The sequence below is a fragment of the Nyctibius grandis genome, chromosome 5 (assembly GCF_013368605.1).
Source record: "Nyctibius grandis isolate bNycGra1 chromosome 5, bNycGra1.pri, whole genome shotgun sequence".
NCBI classification, from domain to species: Eukaryota; Metazoa; Chordata; class Aves; order Nyctibiiformes; family Nyctibiidae; genus Nyctibius; species Nyctibius grandis.
In genome coordinates this window covers 32,606,723-32,626,928 of record NC_090662.1, presented here as the reverse complement: position 1 = coordinate 32,626,928, position 20,206 = coordinate 32,606,723, and the positions used below count along the sequence as shown (strand labels likewise).

General features: G+C 36.5%; 1 protein-coding gene across 8 annotated transcripts in view; it reads right to left on the bottom strand.

Annotated features, from left to right (window-relative positions):
- Positions 1 to 20,206, bottom strand: part of IMMP2L (inner mitochondrial membrane peptidase subunit 2) — a 525,164-nt gene that overhangs the window by 488,140 nt on the left and 16,818 nt on the right. For all 8 annotated transcript variants that reach the window (XM_068401508.1, XM_068401509.1, XM_068401510.1 and 5 more), the window contains exon 3: positions 15,068 to 15,171. In XM_068401508.1, the coding sequence (XP_068257609.1) occupies positions 15,068 to 15,171 (104 nt within the window). The remainder of the gene's footprint in view (positions 1 to 15,067; positions 15,172 to 20,206) is intronic.

Below are 20,206 nucleotides of genomic sequence, written 5' to 3'. Positions count from 1 at the left end.
GTATGACTTTTATCTTCACGTAGTTGAAGCTCATGACAAAAGCAGTACTGACGTGTTTTATTTGTTCACTTTGTCAACTGCAAGTATGAAACAAAGAGAAAAATAGTAGAATTTTTACTGAGCTCATTCCAGTGTCAGTCACATGACTATTAATATATCCTAAAGCAGGAGTACAACTGGTAGATTAGAGATACCAGAATGGACTATTTCTAACCTGAAGTAACGCTTTGTGCCTATAAGACCAAATGCTCTGTACATGTTGTCGGAACACCAGGGGCTGACACATGTTTTCTAGCCCTGCCGCTACCATCTAGAGAACGTACTTGTTGCTGCGATGTAATACCCCATGAGCTTTAGCAAACAGTGTACAGCTGCACACTGGAATTGAAACAAACCACACAGTAGAGCTAAATGTAGTTGCTAGCACAAATTTCTAGAATAGCCCAGGAGGGCTTTTACAAATCAGGACATGAAGAGTCCTTTCAAATTTAAATTTCCCTTGGCGGTTAACTGCTGCTGCATTAGCAAATCTTGTGAACTGAAAAGCCCTGCTGAGTTGCCTTGCATAGAGTTATAACACTGCTGAAATCCTAAACACAACTGTTTGAGTCTTTGCAACTCTAAGTATTTTCAAATGTGTCAATTCATTCACACACAGACTAGAGAGATATATTGTGTTATACCTGATCACTAACCACAGGTAAAAGCTGATTAAAGCATACATAAAAACAAACACACACACAAAAAGGAGAAAAGTGGAAACTATTTAGAATTAGACAGCTGAAATAATGGTGGCAGATTTTAGAAACGTGGGAGACAACAGCTATTAAGCTGTAGACCACAGTCCTCCAGTTTTAAGGTAACACAACACAGCATCAACTATCACACTGTCTAAATACTTACATAAACCTCAACCCACTTTATGCATTCACAAACTCTGTAATCTCTTCAACATCAGTAACGGCCACAGGGTTACAAATGAGATCTTACCAGAAGAACTGGGAGGCCAGCTATTCAAACTCTACCAAAGATGACCACTGAGATAATGCTTCAAAAAGGATAGATGAAAGGGGAAATAAAGAGGAGGAAACATTCTATATGAACGTGCTCAGCTGTTTCGATTATCAAAACTAAGCATCATCTAGACAAAGTTCCAGATATTAAGATGCACTTCAGATATTGATGCACTTCTTTTTTGCTAAATTTGGGTTCAGACATTCAGAGGTCCTTTGTTTTGCTAAATCAGGTTTAATGTAATGTTAGCTAACACATTTTCACAACATCATAAATTTCTTCCAGTAAAGATTCATCCTAATATCACACCTTCTCATCACTGTCAATTTTAAAACATATGGAAAGAGGTGCCCTCTCTCTCACTTAAGCAGTAGTACTGCAGTCCTGCTGATGCACAAAAAGCGCTGCCTGACCACAGGAAAACATAAGGTTTCATGCAGTAAGGGTGACAAGTGTTAAGTCAACTTATTTAAAAACTCTAGCTAACATTCAATATTACAGTCTGGATATGATGGGATAACGTAAAGGTCAAATGTTATCTTAGGAGGTCACAAGAGGCCCATGAAAGATTATTGTTCCTACAATTTCCTGGCTTTGCAAGGTATTTTACACGTTACAATAAACATATGTCAACTACACCAACAGCCCCCTTCAATTCTCAAAGGTGTGCATGCTGTTCCTGTGAAGTACTGGTTATATTGACGTAGAACAATCTATATTCTTCACAAGTTTTACAAAGAAATCACAGCTCACAGTGAGGAAAATGTAGTTAACAACAAAGTCAGCACTTCACATTCTATGAAAGCTATTGCTATTTTAATCAGAGATCTGAAACCATCTCATCATAAGCAGTTTAGAACAATGAAGCTAAGTCTCTAATTCTGTCTCATGGATTCAGCTAAGCTATTTTCAATTAAGTATATGCAATATAATTTGTAATTAAGTTTTCCCCTTTAATGTTAAACAGATAAGCCTTTGAACTCAAGGAAAGTGCAAACTAATACAAATCTGCTGTCGAAAAAATACTACTGTCAGTGTCCTACAGGACTGAGGAACACACTGTGCATGATCCTGCATTTAAATATCTTCCAACAATATCTCTTTACTAAGGTCAAACTCAGCACCAGTTTAAAAATAGACTGTTCTAAGGGCAGAGGGGATCTTATGCAGACATAAACATCACAGCAGGCCTTCTGGGTGTACAGGATGCTATTATCTTTTGCTTGCTGACAATATACTTCCCTTTATATGGCAAGACCACACTTCTCTCATTACAGTTGCCCTAGTTCTTGAAACATCAAAGTTATTGTTCTGAGAATGCCACCATTTTGTCCCTTAAAGCAAACATATAAACCAACGCATAACATAAGAAATATGTTCATTAGGTATCTCTTTTTGCCTTAAGATATACACTATGAATTACTGAAACCCTAAGTGGCATTATGTATGGATCTTGGTTTTAAGTGAACTATAATTTTAAGTTTTTACTTCTACCTTTTTCCCTAGTCCAAATTTCTGTTTATATACTACATTTTTACATTTCACAATGGTAGTCATGAAAGAAGATCCCTACACTACCAGGGGAAAGCTGAGCTCAGTGGCTAGAGAGTAGCAGGCTAGATCATTCTGCTCCATACTGGCAGAGGAATCAGGTCAAGTTCAAATGAATTTAAGTTCTATTTATGAAATAAATAAAAAGATTCTTGTAGATTCTTCCTACATCAAGTCACTAAATTACAGCCATGACACTAAAATTTGTCAGTAGCCCCTCTCTTTGCTTTCAGTTTTCTATCACATTAAATTTTTTGCCTTCATTTTAGGTGTCTTTTATATTTTATTCCTGACACATTTCTCTCCAATTTACAGTCAAATGTTGACCCTGCCCCTTATGAATGAATCTGGTCAGACTTAACTGAAAAATTAACAAGTGAGCCAACAATTACTTGTGTACCTTTCCAGGTTCCTATTCTCACTTGGGAACTGCTCTCCACATACATACATTTGCAAAGCAGTTCTCTTTACTACAGCATGTTAAGCATGGTCCAGTGTTCAGCCATCTGCATGCAGACTGCCACCCACTCCACTGATTGTTTCACCATATACATCTGCCTGAATCTACTCATTGTTTCTCCTTCAAAGAATTTACAATCTAGTTATAAAACCCAAATGCAATCTTACCATTCTCTGTACATTCAGCTATTAACACAACAGGCTTCCAATGTATGACGGGGTCTTTTAGAAGCCACTAGAAGATAAATATCACAACCACATTAACAGAATAAGAGGTTTTTAGAAACTCCACTTGCGTGCTATAAAACAAATTGAAAACACCATAATGCATATTCTAAACGCTAACTGGTAATGTTGACTTCTAACTTTAAAAAGGTATAGCAATTATGTCTCGTATGCCAAAAGTTCCATTGATGAAATTCCATTTGATGTAGACAAACAGAATAATTCAGGTCGGAAGGGACCTCTGGGAGTCACCTACTTCAACTGTTGGGCAAAACAGATGCAACTTCAAAGGCAGATCAGCGTGCTCAGGCTTTTGCTAGTCAAGTTTTAAATACCTCCAAGGATGCAGGTTTCATAGTCTGTCTGGCTAACGACTTAGCCATTCTAATTGAGCATTTTTTTTTCCTTGTATGTGGTCAGAATGCCCCTTGCTGCATTTGTGACCATTGTCTCTCATCCCTTTGCTGTGCACCTCTGAGAAGAGTTTTGACTCCATTTCTCTGTAACTAATCAACAGATAGACAGTTGACAACAGCAGTAAGGTCCCCTCTCAGTTGAACAAATATATATGCATGTATTTAAAGCTAAATTTTGTTCAATTGCACTTTCCGGGAGCAGCCAATTGCACATAAAAAACTAATGTTACATTCATGAATACAGACTAATATAATTTCCCTAGAAAATACAGTGATGATAAGGTTAATTATCATTTTAGACCCAATAATTTGCTATTCCCTTGTTTTTGCCTTTGCTAACAAGCTAAAAAAAACAGAAAACAAGGCCAAGACTCTGCTTATTACATGTAAAAATATCCATGTCCATAATACACTCAGCACAGGTCAAGACCCATGTTTTTTCTTCCAACTTCACCAATTAGATTGGAAATAAATATTTTTGATCTGTAAGCAGAATTCACTTTGTCAGCATATGTATAGTTCATTGAAAGATTCCTAGAAGTAACATTCTGCAGTTAATATTTATGATTGCTCATAATATAACTGACTAAACTGGCTTAGGGGAACTTATTACTAGAAGATATGAAGTCAGCCGTGGCAGTATTTAAACTATAATTTGTCCAAGAAACATTGTATGAAATATCCCATAAAGTAAAATATCACCTCAGTATTTCCCAGATTGTACACAACATATAAGCAGCCTAACTGCACAAAAGGCTAAAATGTATTAAGATGTCTTTCTGCATACTCAAAAACTACAGAACCAGTTTCACTTGTTTAATAGCTTATGTCTAGGCCTTTAAAAAAAATAAAATAAAAATTATCAAGCTTCATCGCTTAAGAAAAATTACTGCATTCTAGCTTTCAAGCATTGCTGAATCATATTACAACATCCTACATACATTTCTCTATTAAAGCTTTCATACTATTGCAGGTAACAAAACTTAGCACTGGAATATGCAAGCCTTGATATTAAGGAACTGGATATCTTTGAAAGAGAATGGTTTCATATGGAGAAGAAAGGGTAACCTGATCTCCAGAATTGTTCTACAAAAAAGATTTTTCATTACTCCCTCTCTTTCTAAGTATAGAACAACTTCTTCGCAATAGAAGTTCATACAGCATCTTTAGAGACAAAATGTGTATTACTCTTGAATCATTCCTGATTCAAGTAAAGCAATATGAAAGGCCTCCTTGGAAATTAAACCTTGCAAGAGAGGCCAAGGACAACAGAAAGGGCTTCTTCAAATACATTGCAGGTAAAACCAACACTAGAGGCAATGTAGGCCCACTGATGAATGAGGTGGGGGCCCTGGAGACAGAGGATAAAAAGAAGGCGGAGTTACTGAATGCCTTCTTTGCCTCTGTCTATACTGCTGGAGGCTGTCCTGAGGAGCCCCGGACCCCTGCGGCCCCAGAAGAAGTCAGGATAGAGGAGGAATCTGTCTTGGTTGATGAGGGCTGGGTCAGGGACCAATTAAGCAACCTGGACATCCATAAATCCATGGGCCCTGATGGGATGCACCCGCGGGTGCTGAGGGAGCTGGCGGAAGTCATTGCTAGGCCACTCTCCATCATCTTTGCTAAGTCGTGGGCAACGGGAGAGGTGCCTGAGGACTGGAGGAAAGCGAATGTCACTCCAGTCTTCAAAAAGGGCAAGAAGGAGGACCCGGGTAACTATAGACCGGTCAGCCTCACCTCCATCCCCGGAAAGGTGATGGAACAACTTGTCCTTGGTGCTGTCTCTAGGCACATCAAGGATAGGGGGATCATTAGGGGCAGTCAACATGGCTTCACCAAGGGGAAGTCATGCTTAACCAACTTGATAGCCTTTTATGAGGACATAACCCAGTGGATAGATGATGGTAAAGCAGTGGATGTGGTCTATCTTGATTTCAGTAAAGCGTTTGACACGGTCTCCCACAGCATCCTCGCAGCTAAACTGAGGAAGTGTGGTCTGGATGATCGGGTAGTGAGGTGGATTGTGAACTGGCTGAAGGAAAGAAGCCAGAGAATGGTGGTCAATGGGACAGAGTCCAGTTGGAGGCCTGTGTCTAGCGGAGTCCCTCAAGGGTCGGTACTGGGACCAGTTCTATTCAATATATTCATTAATGACTTGGATGAGGGAATAGAGTGCACTGTCAGCAAGTTCGCTGATGACACAAAACTGGGAGGAGTGGCTGACACACTGGAAGGCTGCACAGCCATGCAGAGAGACCTAGACAGGCTGGAGAGTTGGGCGGGGAGAAATTTAATGAAATATAACAAGGGCAAGTGTAGAGTCCTGCATCTGGGCAAGAACAACCCCATGTACCAGTACAAGTTGGGGACAGACCTGTTGGAGAGCAGCGTAGGGGAAAGGGAACTGGGGGTCCTAGTGGACAGCAGGATGACCATGAGCCAGCAGTGTGCCCTTGTGGCCAAGAAGGCCAATGGCATCCTGGGCTGTATTAGAAGGGGTGTGGTTAGCAGGTCAAGAGAGGTTCTCCTCCCCCTCTACTCTGCCCTGGTGAGGCCGCATCTGGAATATTGTGTCCAGTTCTGGGCCCCTCAGTTCAAGAAGGACAGGGAACTGCTAGAGAGAGTCCAGCGCAGAGCCACGAAGATGATTAAGGGAGTGGAACATCTCCCTTATGAGGAGAGGCTGAGGGAGCTGGGTCTCTTTAGCTTAGAGAAGAGGAGACTGAGGGGTGACCTCATTAATGTTTATAAATATGGAAAGGGCAAGTGTCATGAGGATGGAGCCAGGCTCTTCTCAGTGACATCCCTTGACAGGACAAGGGGCAATGGGTGCAAGCTGGAACACAGGAGGTTCCACATAAATATGAGGAAAAACTTCTTTACGGTGAGAGTGACCGAACACTGGAACAGGCTGCCCAGAGAGGTTGTGGACTCTCCTTCTCTGGAGACATTCAAAACCCTCCTGGACGCGTTCCTGTGTGATATGGTCTAGGCAATCCTGCTCTGGCAGGGGGATTGGACTAGATGATCTTTCGAGGTCCCTTCCAATCCCTAACATTCTGTGATTCTGTGAAAGGCAAGATCTTAATCTAGTGAGAAATTTATCTTAAACTGAATCTAGTATTTCATCAATGCAGCACTCTGAATTTCATTAGTTCAGTGGAACCTAAGTTTAAGTACTCTGATACGTATCTTCTTTAGAAATCACAGTTGGTGCATTGGCTTCCTCACAAGTCCTTTACCTTCAAGGGAAGGAAATTACTTTACTTTCAACAAACTATCAGTTTACTTTCAGTTTAACAATCCTCTAAAGCTTCAAGCTATCTGTTCAGCAGATTGAGTACACATTCAAAATTTTGGTCCATCTATACTTATCATAATCAAAAATACACTTGATATTTTTGTGCAAGGATATCTATATGAATACCCATGACTTTTTTTTACCCTATACCATCACAGATGTTCAGTCTGAATTTACTTAAGAAGGAGATGTCTAATCTGAATACCCTATAGAGAATGAGCATTGGAATTCCCTGTTAGTTGCAGCAATGATTCTGTAGACTATTTCACTGACTTGTAAAACCTTTCCTAGCTCTAGGTACCTACAAGCAATGCTAGTCATAAATAACCAGTAATTACTTCTCAGCAGTTGGAAATGTAATGAGAAAAAAATATATAAAATATTTCCCTATCAGACTTGTCAAATTTTCTTAAGCTTAAAGAAAAAAAATTTTAGGAAAAATATAGTTACCTTTCTGTACATACATGTCAGCAGGCATTTATATCACCAGATTCTGCTGAAAGCAAAGCAAATCCCTAGCATCTAAATTATAAATTTTTCAAAAGGTAAAAGTGACATTTTTCTAAACCAAGGCAAGTTTCAAGCTCTTTTTGCTCAACATGACCTTCGTGGGGCAGTCAGCCATCACATGGTAAGGCAGAGTTACAGGATCACAGACGGCTTTCCAGCCCATCAAATCATGGCTGTGATTTCTGTAATATTTCAAGCAGCTGTCCACTTAGACCCAGGATCTCCAACATACTATGATTGCCCATCATCAAGAACAGTAGAAAAACCTATTCTATGCTGTTCCCTTTTCTATTGAATAGAGGCAGGTAAAAGTTATTTCATTTGTTAGAATAGGTTTTTTCCCTCTTCTCGTCTTTATATGCCTGATCACTAAAAAGTGAAGCAAAAATAAATGAATCGAATTAATAAATAAATTTTGTTTTCACATTGAAAATTACTGTTAACAGTCCTCCTTCAGAAGAACATAGGTTCTCCTTATGTATTAATTAGCTGCTAACACCTTATCTGATCATGTTACAATTTAAAGACCACAACAGAACCAGTTCTTCTCCCATCTTTCTTGTCTTCCAAAGAATCATATATATATATATATATATATATATATATTTGGATGAAACTTCAAATGTAACTTGTTTTTATTATTCACATTTTAATCTGGCTGAGTTGCAACATAACCATAACTTACAGTTATTCCAGTGTAAATACAGATAGGCCAAGAAGAAAAACACTTAAAACAATGAGTACTGATGAGTAGATGATCCTGTATAAAACAGGTTTAATCTTGATGCTGTTGAATTGGTATTGAGGTTGGTAAGATCTCAATTCCCCTCCCCTTTCATTAGAATATGTCTTAGTGAAATTTTATGCTACTTATCTCAGCAGTAAATTCAACCAAATATCACAGACTGTGCGTCTGATTTTAATTCTTTTTGTCAAGTCCCTCAATGCTGCATTTTAAATGAAAAGCAAAGGCTATATGCAGAAAAAAAAAACAAAACAAAAAACAGAAACAAAACCAACAGCAAAAGATACAGTAATAGCGATTTATAGTTTTTCCAAGTTGTACCCTTCAGCCACTGTAAGAGCAATACCTCAGATGAGAACTGATGGAACTATCTTATGAATAGTCATTAAGATTAAACTACGTTCTAACTATAGGAATTAACATTTTAAACAGAATTTCTGACAACCACACTGATGTCCATATTCAAGGGATGCTAACTAGAATAAAAGAAGTGATTCAGGTAATGGTCTTCTGTTATTAAATCTCAACATTTGCTTTTAGAGTCAAAATTGCTGATCTTATAGCAAGGTTCCGGATCCATTTATATCCTATCAAGTACCTCATGTAGACTTAATAATTTTATCTGATTTACATTGCTGTGATAGAATAACATTTTCTTCTTTTTTAATTACCAATTGGCCGCGTTCTGGTTTATGTTAGCTTAATGTATGCAAGCTCAATGTTCGCTTTTGTCTGATTAGCTTAACTTGGTAATCAATGAAGTTTAGTTTCTAGCAAACTTGCAATGTAGTATTCTAATGGATACTCTAATAAATATTCAACAAGCAATAATTTGTTTCTTAATTCAATAGCAAGGTACTTAATTCAACAGCAAGGCCTATAAAATCAAAATCAACCAGAATATGAAGTTCTCACTGGCACCACTTGTAACAATACAGTACTCTTCCCAATCAGCTAAGACCTCTTTCACAAAAGGCCTAGGCCATCTAACTGACTTCCACATCATTAACTTTTTAGAAAAGAAAACACATTGGTTTTAATTCTCCAAATTGCAATTTGACCACTAAAGAATCTGTAAGCTGTAATATTCATATACGTTATTTTTTGGCCTAAAGATTCTAGCTGGATGCTCTCCAGGAATGATTCTTGTAATCAAATCTTGTAAACTTCCTACTCATATCCACAGACTTTAAATTAAATATTCATAATTTTAACTACAACAACTTCTTTCCTCCAGAACTGCTCAGTTTCCACAGTATTACAATAACTGCCTACTTAAACCCATCCTGAGCACTTCATAATAAAACCAGGGATCATGTACTGAAAACTTTTAGAAAATGGATTTTACTTCATAAATACAAGATGCAAGTCCTTCCTTCATCAACAGTATTAACACACTCATACATAGTATGATATCTACTTTAAGAATAGATTGTAACACAGATAATAAAAGTAGAACTACATATTTGATTTCTCATACATAGTATGATATCTACTTTAAGAATAGATTGTAACACAGATAATAAAAGTAGAACTACATATTTGATTTTTATCAGGAAAAGACATGAGGGGTTTTTTTCCCAGCTAAATGAACAGAATAGGAAAAGATTTTCTGAGGTCACTGAGGCACAGAAAGTAAAGTGATTATTTAGCTTCTATGTCAGCACAACCTCCTTTGCAATGTCCTATCTGCCAGAAGACAGATGACTTGGTACAGGGACCTAAGTACAAACGAAAATAGAATAGAAATTGGAAGACTTAAGAAGGTCAGGCAGAGGTATTCGTAAAATGTTGTACAGTACTTTAGTCAGAAAGAAGCTTTCTTAAAAATAATGCAAGAACCATTAAATTTCTATTCATGTTACATCTATCAGAATTTAGTAGGAAGTCTTTTCATAATTACAACTACTGATTCAAATTCAAGGCAGTTCCTTCACTAAGTACCTTCTTAGTGATTTTTATTTTACTAGGCTAGTCTTATTAATGAAATTCCAATTAGTGATGTTTTATGGATACTATGTATTCACTTTGCACCATTTGAGAACTCTTTTATTTCCAGCAACTGAACAGGACCGCATTCCTTCAAAATGTGGATTATTCAGATTTGTGTGAATAGGCTGAAACTTGTTGAACCATCACGTATAATCACGACAACCATCTTTTCCAGTTCTCATTTCTGAACAGATGTCAGAGAGGGATACAGCAGCAGAAACAACCTCATGCGCCGTACTTCAATTCTTCCCCCCAAGTGTTGATTTGCACTGGATTTTTCAGAGCTTAAACACATATAACCTTACACAAAAATACTTAGCAATTACCAAAAGTAAGGGAGTTTGCTGCAAGGCCTAAACATAATCTTACAGTGAGAGGAAGCAGTGACAGAAGCTACTTAATATCCTTCATCAGGATAGGTGACAGGAAGTAAGCTTTTTTTTTTTTTAAATGTCAAGGAATTTTCTATGTAAAAAGGGTTTTTTTGGTACGAAAAGCAATTATGCTTTTGTGTAAGAACTCACAAGAAGCTGAAAAAATATACATTTATTTCCTTATTATTAAAGCTGACCTTTAAAAACATGTTTTTAAATATACTGCCCATTTTCATTTAGCTATTATAGTTCAAAACTTTAGAAGCATGTTACCATTCAGAATGTACAGAACAAACAGCATTGGTTCTCAATCTTTTTCCAGATTACATTAGCATAGCTATTTTTATTTAATGCATAAGCATACATTCTAAATTAGAAATAGAGGGACACCTGGCAACCTACCCAGCAAGCAGGTTCCTGCTCTCAGTCACACCTTGAAGAAGGTGTTCTCTCTATTACAGAAGTAACATAACCTCCAAAGGCTAAAATTCGTATCTGTGGATATTTACAGCCTTGAAATTTCATCATTCAAAATCTAACCCTATTTATACTGCAGTCATTGTTAACTCCTTTGTTAAAAATCTATTAACCAAGTAAAGAACAAGACAATGTCCAAACTTTTATTTATCTAAAAAAACATTTTAAATGTCTGAATTAATACTGTTGTGTCTTCATTTCAAAAGCTTAAAATTTGTCATAGAGATAAAATACCCATTCTACACACTGATTTTGCAGTTTTCTACATGTCGCAACAACTTTTTTCTACATTAAGACAGGAATTTTGAAATAAAAAGAGGGCAAGATTTTTACATTCAGGATATAAGGTTTTCAGCAGAGACAAACAAAATGAATTCTAGAGCTATAAATCACTCTTTGGCAACATCTTTTTACAACAACACCTGCATTTATACACAGTAGAAATCAAATTATATATAGATAAGTTGGCAAAAATGTCCGTTAATATGCAACAGAAGAGCACTATCTCCATTAGTACCAGGAAGTGCAGTTGCAGCATATATTCCCGCGGACCTGCATGAGCTGTACAGCCCACACTGTGATGCATACTGCTGCAGCTACAACGCTCTTGGCATTCAAACTTTACAGAGTAAAACCAGATGGGAGAAGCTCATCCTATCACTCATTCTGAAACATCTGGCAAAGTTCTACATAACTGTTGGGATCTACCTCAGCAGAGCTCTTACAAAACAACAGGTCTGTTTCACCACAAAAGTTATTGAAAGATCAAGGTCCGTCTGGCAAACATATGCATCCATTTCTCTTTTAAAGATGACCTCATGTGCCACATGACTATGTTCTCTCTTTGAAAATAAATAAAGGCATTTCCAAAATAAAGAAAATAACACACTTTTTTTTGCATCTGTTTAAGAGATGCAAAGGTAATATTCTGGAACACATAATAATGGAAATTATTTCATTTATTGAAAAAATATTCCTCTTTCAATTTTTAATTTATTAAGTCCCAGTAACATAGCAGTATCTAAATAAAGCATTCAAGCAAGTGAACAAATTAAGGATGATACTAATTTCCCTTAGTTCTGAATCAACTTAAAATTATGACTTCAAAAGTTATAACGTATAACATTGAGCTCTCTTAATTCTGGTATCAATAAGGATGAGTTCAAGCTAAAAGGAAAAACATTAACTTAAAGCACCTTCTAAAAAGCTGAGGTAAGATTTAACTATTTATAAGGCATTAAACTGCATGTAAACAAATCATTCTTTGCTACCAACTTATTCTCTCCATTGGTTTTATCTGACTCTAATTTTATACTGTTAAGGACTAACGCCTTTCTAAATATTATGTCTAAAACCAGCTTATGCACATGTGTGCACACACAGTGGCTAATTTCACACCTGTGGTTGTGATGCATACTTACATCTACATCAGAGGCAAAGGTAGGGATGCCAGAGATACATGATACATGTTTCCATCAACATGCAGTCTTCATTTAATACCTTAACCAGGCATAAACTCCACCAAGTGCTTGGGGACAGGGCACTCATTTGTAATCAAAGTCACCAAATAACAAAAATCTATATTTCATCTAGAAGTAGATTGGATGACAGAGGAAAAACTTCTGGATCTGCAACCAGTATCACAAGCATAATCACAGGCTGACTGATCCTCTCTTGGGGCATCCACATCCACCAAGAATAACTCATCTCTTTGCTCCAAGGTTTGGCTGTTGGCCATCTACTCACACTGGACTTTGCCAGTTGGGATCTCAACAATCCCTTTTAAGAGTTGTGACAGAACCAGCACCCCTCCAGAATGACACAGTATTTCTGATGGTATGAAGAAAGCAAAGAGCTTGGATGGTCCTGGTCAAGTTGCCATGAATGAATATTTGACCTCAGCTCTTGTTCTGCAAAATACCACCATCCCACAACCTCATAGCTATTTTCTACTATGACTTGGCAAAGAGGAGACAGTGGATAAGTTAAGCAGCCAAGTAGGATATGAAAGAAGGTTTACATACCCATCTGCCTATCTCAGTCACACCAACACTTTCTCATCTGAATTTCTGACAGGAACAGAAAAAGCAGCAGCTGATGGGAGACTGGTCTTCCCTGTTCATGCCTTGCCTAAATCAGCCAAATCCTCTGAGGACCACTGAGTAAAATTCATGCATATCCATAGGATATACATTCACTAGCGTGTTATAGAAATCACAGGTAAACAATCAAAATGAAAAGGATAAAAACATTAACCCATTTACACAATAAAACCCTCGTGCACCAAAGGTTAAGTCTCAAACAACTCACATGGGTACAAAATCACATCCAGATACTATATCCTGCAAGTCTTTACAACACAATTAAAATCTTTACATTACAATAAATTAGTAGGCCAAAGCTGCTTCTAGCAAACCCGTATCATAAAGTACTTAATGACTTAAAAGTTGTTACTGATATATAAAATATCTTTCAATATTTTCATATCAAAAATATTCAGTAAATTATTTTTAGATTGTTTAACTTCCTTTGTATTATTCTTAAAGTGCTTTTTGAATTCTCTAGTCCGATTATTCAGTGTACTTCCCCAAAGATTAAGTAAAACCTCAGTACAATGCATAAATACAATGTGACTTCTTCCCTGTGGATGTACGTAAGCTCCATCAATAATAGGCAATTTTTTTCAAAAGATACAAAAAACCCACAGCATCTAATACATTAGTTATCATGCCCAAACATACAGCAAAATGAAAGCAATCAACGCAGATGGCTCAGATGGTACCACAAATCCTCGAGACATATAAGAAGAATGAAACTATTCATTCTGTTTTCTGATTAGACAACATGCTCATCTTCTGTTCAGTCTATTAATTACTAACCAGTTACATTCACTGTTTTAAACAATCACCAGAGCATGACTTGGGCAGAGGAGTGCACACACAGGCAGAATTAATTTTACAAGCAGTCATTAAATGACCTGAAATTGGAGTCCTTCTGCAATATTAGGTGTTGCAAACATGAATAAATTCATATTTGTAGCTAGACCATTTACAGAAAATCTTATGTGCCAGACTATAAGACAGACCATAAAATAAATGTAAAATTCCTAACAAAAGAAGACTACATGAAAGAGTTTGCTTTAAGAGCTGGAGTGAAAACTGTCATACAAATCACCACTACAGTGAAGAGGTAGGCAAAAAAACGCAACAATTAGAAAACATATGACAAAAAGGAAGCCAGATAATATAGCTTCCAAAGACAGTTCTGTTATAATCTACATATTGTGCATTTCACTTACAAAACTAAAACCTTAAGCTTAAACTATCCAACAATGTAGTATGAATATGTATTATATCACTGTGCCATTTATGTACACTTTGACATTCCATTTCTATATTACATTAAGACTGAAATGGAGTTTCTGTCCTCTGCTAGTCTTGAATATTTTCAACGATGAAACACTGCCACCTTTTGGCTTGATACATAGACCTCCCCATTATAACTGTAAAACTTTGGTTTTTTGGCTACATTTGTCCTTTATGCAGACAGTTGAATTCTTGTGATCTTATTTAGAATTTTATTCAGTAGCCAGATTTCTCCAGGAAAAAAAAAAAAACACAACTTGGTATTAATTGGTAAAGAAACATTATTTTTCTCACAAATGAGCGTGCATACCCAAACAACTTAAAAAGTATACTCCATTAAGCCACACGATACTTTATCTATTTTCTCTTTACCTCACAGCTCTTTTTTCTTGGTAGTTTTTGTACACATATATACTGTATCACATAAGGTCTTACACTGCATTCCCTTCAAGTAAAAACCTGGTAATTCATTCTTTGAACATCTGAGTTTTGAAAACTGATTACAGGAATAATGATAATGCATTATTAAAAATTTTATCTTCCTTTTTCCTATATATATACTTGCAGTATTCTAGATTAAATACTGATGGTTCAACATCTATATAAGCATGTTTTGAAATGTATGCAAAAATACTTACACCAACGACACAATGTCCCCACGTTGTACATCATAATTTCGAATACTCCAGTGGTTTAAGAGTACTACATCAGATGCTTGCCTTCCCCCAGGATTCAAACAAGGCTGAGAGAGAGGGGGAAAAAAAAGAAAAGAGCTTTAGATCTACATTTCCTCTATAAATCTTCCACCTAACTCTCTTTCCATCAACAGGTGAAATTCATTAAAACAAGTAAAAATGTACCCACTTACTGTAAGAGGACCAAGAATCTACTGTATTCTGGGAAACATATTTCTTTATTAAATGCTATGTTAAATGTCACTAATTTATGACAAACTGTAGTTCACATCTTCCAATGCACTACTACATGCAAATTAAATTACAGAGGATACATACTTATGACACGCCTGATAAAAAGAAGTGATTGCCTTTACTGTATATCAGTTAATATTAAAAACAAGGGAGAATCAAGAACACTAATTCCCAGAAAAAAACAAACTTTCTGCAGGTATCTTACTGCTCATACAAGCATAACGCACTAAAAATGAAATACATACTCATAATAATACTAATCTCAGCACCCTTTGCAAATGGAAAAAACAAATCCTACACCTACAGCGTATCCTGCCACTGCCAGTAAATGTTGGCCTTCCATAACAGGATACAAAGAAGCATGAACTCTCACAGAACCATACAGTGAAATGAGACTGTTCACTAACCTGAAGATTAAAATAACCAAGTATTTAATTGTGTAGAGTATTAGGAGGTACATAGACCCATACACAATTATTTTGTGTGACGTGGTACAAAACCGGGTACCTCGTCAATGCTGGCTCTGAATTAACCCATCAGAAATGGCAGAGGAAGGAAGCAGCACATCACAGTTCTCTCTTCATTGGGTTTTGCAGGGGTTATTTCAATACAAATACTCTTATTAGACAGACAGGATTTAAGACTAATCCAGTCTAAAGTCTTTTGATAGCTTATTTCTCAATAAGCTTTTTCAGACTCTTCAAACATAATTACAGTATCTCCAAGTTGGCCAGCAGATGACCTCTAATTTAGACTGGAGAGTTAGGTGACATATTTAATAAAGCAGAGTATTGAGACTAGGCAGTCCCTCATTTAGCAGTATGATAGCTGCAGTATTCACTAAAATTTGATTTTTTTGTAGGAGAGGTTTTCAATGTTCACCTTACAATATAACTTTGACCTCCATATGTATCATCAGACATTCACTTCCGAGATTCTCCTCCCTAGACTGATTGTCCCTGTGATGAGCAAACCAATCCACGTATACAACTGAAATCAACTGTTCTCGACACAAGTACTTACACAGGGTTAAATTTCATTGTATTTTTATTCAGTAAAACTATGCTCCCAAACCAGGATGAATACTTTGTATTTATTTTTAACTTTAAAAGCTATTTAGAAGTGCTGATTCCTCTTTACTACAGTTTCCTCAATCATTTTTTCTTTGCTAGCCCGATCAGTTGATAAAGATCTTTTTCAAATGGGACTTGTGAAAAACTAGCTTTTTAATGTGCAACACAAAGTAATGTGCTGGAGTCCTGAGTAGGTGTAATTCACATGAACAGTACGGAATATGATAGTTCAAAAGAACAAATAGGGGTGAAGGGAGGGAAATGATACAATATGTTTAGTTAAACAGCAAACGAAGCTAGTTACACTTTGAGCTGTGGACTATAGGGCAAATTTCTAGTCAAGTTAAGTCTGCAGATCAAAGCAGATCACATTAAAATCCACAGAAATATGGTCCAAGTCTAAGCTGTAAGTACATTAACACTCATTTCTATTTTATTTACTAGAGTCTATGCATTGCAAGAACCAGATAAATGAAAACTAGAAGTTAATGAGAAGATATTTTATTATTATTTTTTTAATCAGGATTTTCCAGAATTATTTTCCACCTTCACTGCATCTTCCAGAAAAGGGTAGTATCTTTACGTGCAAATTCTTTACACAGAAATTCACAAACAATTCACAGTCATACTTGTTTTACCAAATGCGGGCACATATGGGCCAGAAGCTAAGAATGCTACTAGACATAAGGCAAAGAAGCAGATCTTACAAAGTGGGAATCATACATCTGGTATATTCTCACAAAGTAAACTGCTTGGTACTCAAAAGTATCTACCTTAAAGTCATTAAAGGTCAAAACAAATGGAAATTTTAAACCCACTGCTTTAAGAGATAATGTATTTCACAGCTGATACTTAGAAAAGATTTACACGACTGTTCACAAACTTCTCCTTGGAACTAAATCCATATCAACTTCATCTTACAGAGAAATACACCAGGTAGTTACAGTATTGCCCTAGTTGCATTATCCCAGTTGACTCCTACTGTTTCTGTATTTAAACAAAGGAAATGCTTTAGAGTTTAAATACATTTCTTTTTAACATAAAGCACACTAAGTGTAATACCACAAAGCTTGCTATTTTTAACAATACATTGCTTGTGTGGTTTTGACATACAGAGTGGATATCCAACTCATTACACATTAGAATTATGTTTGAGAGAAATATGACAATGTGGGATAATTTTTTTCTTTCCCACAAAGCAACACTGACATATTCAAAATGCATGGACAAAAATAGTATTTTGGTAGAAGAAATGTAAGGAAAACTAGAAGGAGACAACTTTCATTTTACATCAACAATTACAGTCTTCTGTTAAAAGCATCTAAAACCTTCAGCAAGTCTTTTTCTAATGTAAATAACATAAATTGTGATTCCATAACAAAAAAAACAAAAAAGTGTAGAAAGAATTTAATGCCGTGTGTTCAGAAACAACCTGTTCCCCATGACATTGTTACTAGTAGTAAGGTCTCAAGTCTAGCAAAACAAAAATACAGCTTCTGGAAAAGTAGTCAACAATAGACTCACAAGGGCTGTTTATTTTTATAAGAAACAAAACAATGCAGGAGCTTCTTCCTTCCTCTAGCTTGAAGCATTCCAACTTGTTTGCCCAAGTTCTTGCCGTAACAGCCTGCTACAAATGAGACACGCAGGTCTTAATTTAGAACTGTGCTGCAGAAGTCACAAAACATTCACTCTTTCCAATTACTAACTAATCTAATACTAAAAGCATGCAAACTGAGATCCCCAGCCATATGACGAAGCCTCACAGGACATGAGGTTCCATAAATAGGAGGGTAAAAGCATGCCCTTTTACTATAAATAATTATTAACTTCAAAGTTGTTACACTGCTAGTGAACACCAGAAGGTCACAACTTATTTGCTTATAGCTTGGGGAACAGAAAGAACATTCACATGAGCTCACAGGCTTAGGTACAGTAATCCTAATAATGAAGTTAGGAGAAACTGCCACAGAACAATTACAACTGCTATTATGCATAATGCAATAGAACATTCAATAATGTTTGCTGCTGAAACAAGTGTGCTTCGTCAGAGATTGCTGGTCAGGCTACTTGGTATTGAACTGTTTGTAACAGAACTTGCATATAAAGTTGCACATACACTGTCATCTTCCATTTCACTTGAAAACAGTCCATTTGATTTAATGAATGTACAAATTCATATATACATGGGGGGGCTCCCTTTTCCACACCATTATGTATGAAGAGTTGGTAATGCCAGAAAAGCAGTGAAACCCAATTAATAAAAAAACATAAATGGATATCAAGATGTAAAAAAAATGTCCATATGATAGTAAATGTGTTTAAGTATACATCCAGCATTACAAGAGGAGTCACAAAAAATCCACAACAGCCAATTAAGAAATCATATTACCAGTTATTTGTGTCACTTACATTCAGTGTTGTAAACAGATTATAACTCACTTGAAACCCACTATTAACAAAATGCTAGATGAGCCCACCAATCTGTAAAATCCTAAGCAACAAAAAAAAACCTCATGTGAGGATTCAAAAACCAGTAATTTTGGAAAGAAAAAAGAAGGTAATGAAACAATTAAAAAGATGTTAAAATTATAAACTGCAATAGTTCATTGTTATTCCCTATAGGTTAGAGTTAATACTTATACACACTGAAGTCAGCACAGGTGAAAGAGTTATGACAGATGGCTGAAAGCACTGTAGAAACACAAAATCAGCTTGAGACAATTAAATGCATGAAGTCTGTCTTAATTGACTGGGAATAAATCAGAAAATTTGTATTTTCATTAGAACATTTATGCAGCATGCTTGCCAGGGTGTCAAAAAGTATTACCATCGTCAGTAACTATGAAGCAGCAGTAAGGCTGGTCCAAAACAAAAACAGAAAGGGGGGAAGGGGGGAGAGAGAGAGAACAACGGAGAGCAAGAGTAGAAGAGCGAGCATGACACAGAGATATTTATTCCCTGCTTCTTGTCAAAACTTTTAATTTCAGGCTCAGCAGGAGCCACAATGATGAGTACACAAAGCCAGCTAGATGTTTTAGAGGTCTATTACAAACAGATTCTTGGGATATCTTCAAATTGAGACAATAAGATATCACTGGAAGCGTGTGATTGATGGATACATGACTACATGCTGACTGAACTTCACTCTCCCTCATAGCCATACCTTTCAGATACATTCAACATAGATCACTCTTCAGAGAACACAGTAAATAGATGCAATTGCAATGCGATGACCAGTACTCCTTCAAGCTACTCTGCAAGAGAGGGATATATTCCTTATAATTATGTCCCTGTCAGACCTAACTAGGTGTCTAATAAGTCTTGGCAAGGAAATTAGTATCATATTAAAAGCACAAGGAAGTGGGTTTTTTTGAGGTCTGAAAAACATCCGTAGGCACAGAAGTTTAAAACAAACTTCTATTTCAGTGCTATAGTCCAGAACAAAACCAGACAGAGAATTTTACAGACACTGAGATGTCAGTAAAATTAATGTCAGCTTTCAAGCTACCCATACTTCATTCAACAGAGGGAATGTTTAGTCAACAGACACATCAAGGGAAGAGCTTAGATTTTAATCACCCACTGAACACATATTGCTTTCCCTAGCCACTACAAAGAGTGGATATCCTTCTTTGTCAGGTTGAATAAATCTGAGCACATAACTGTAGTGTTTTTCAAATCTTCCATGGATAAACCACAGTCAGCTACATGCCCTTCGAGTGAATACAGAAGCAACACTCCTGAACAATACCATAGTACTTCCTCACACTTG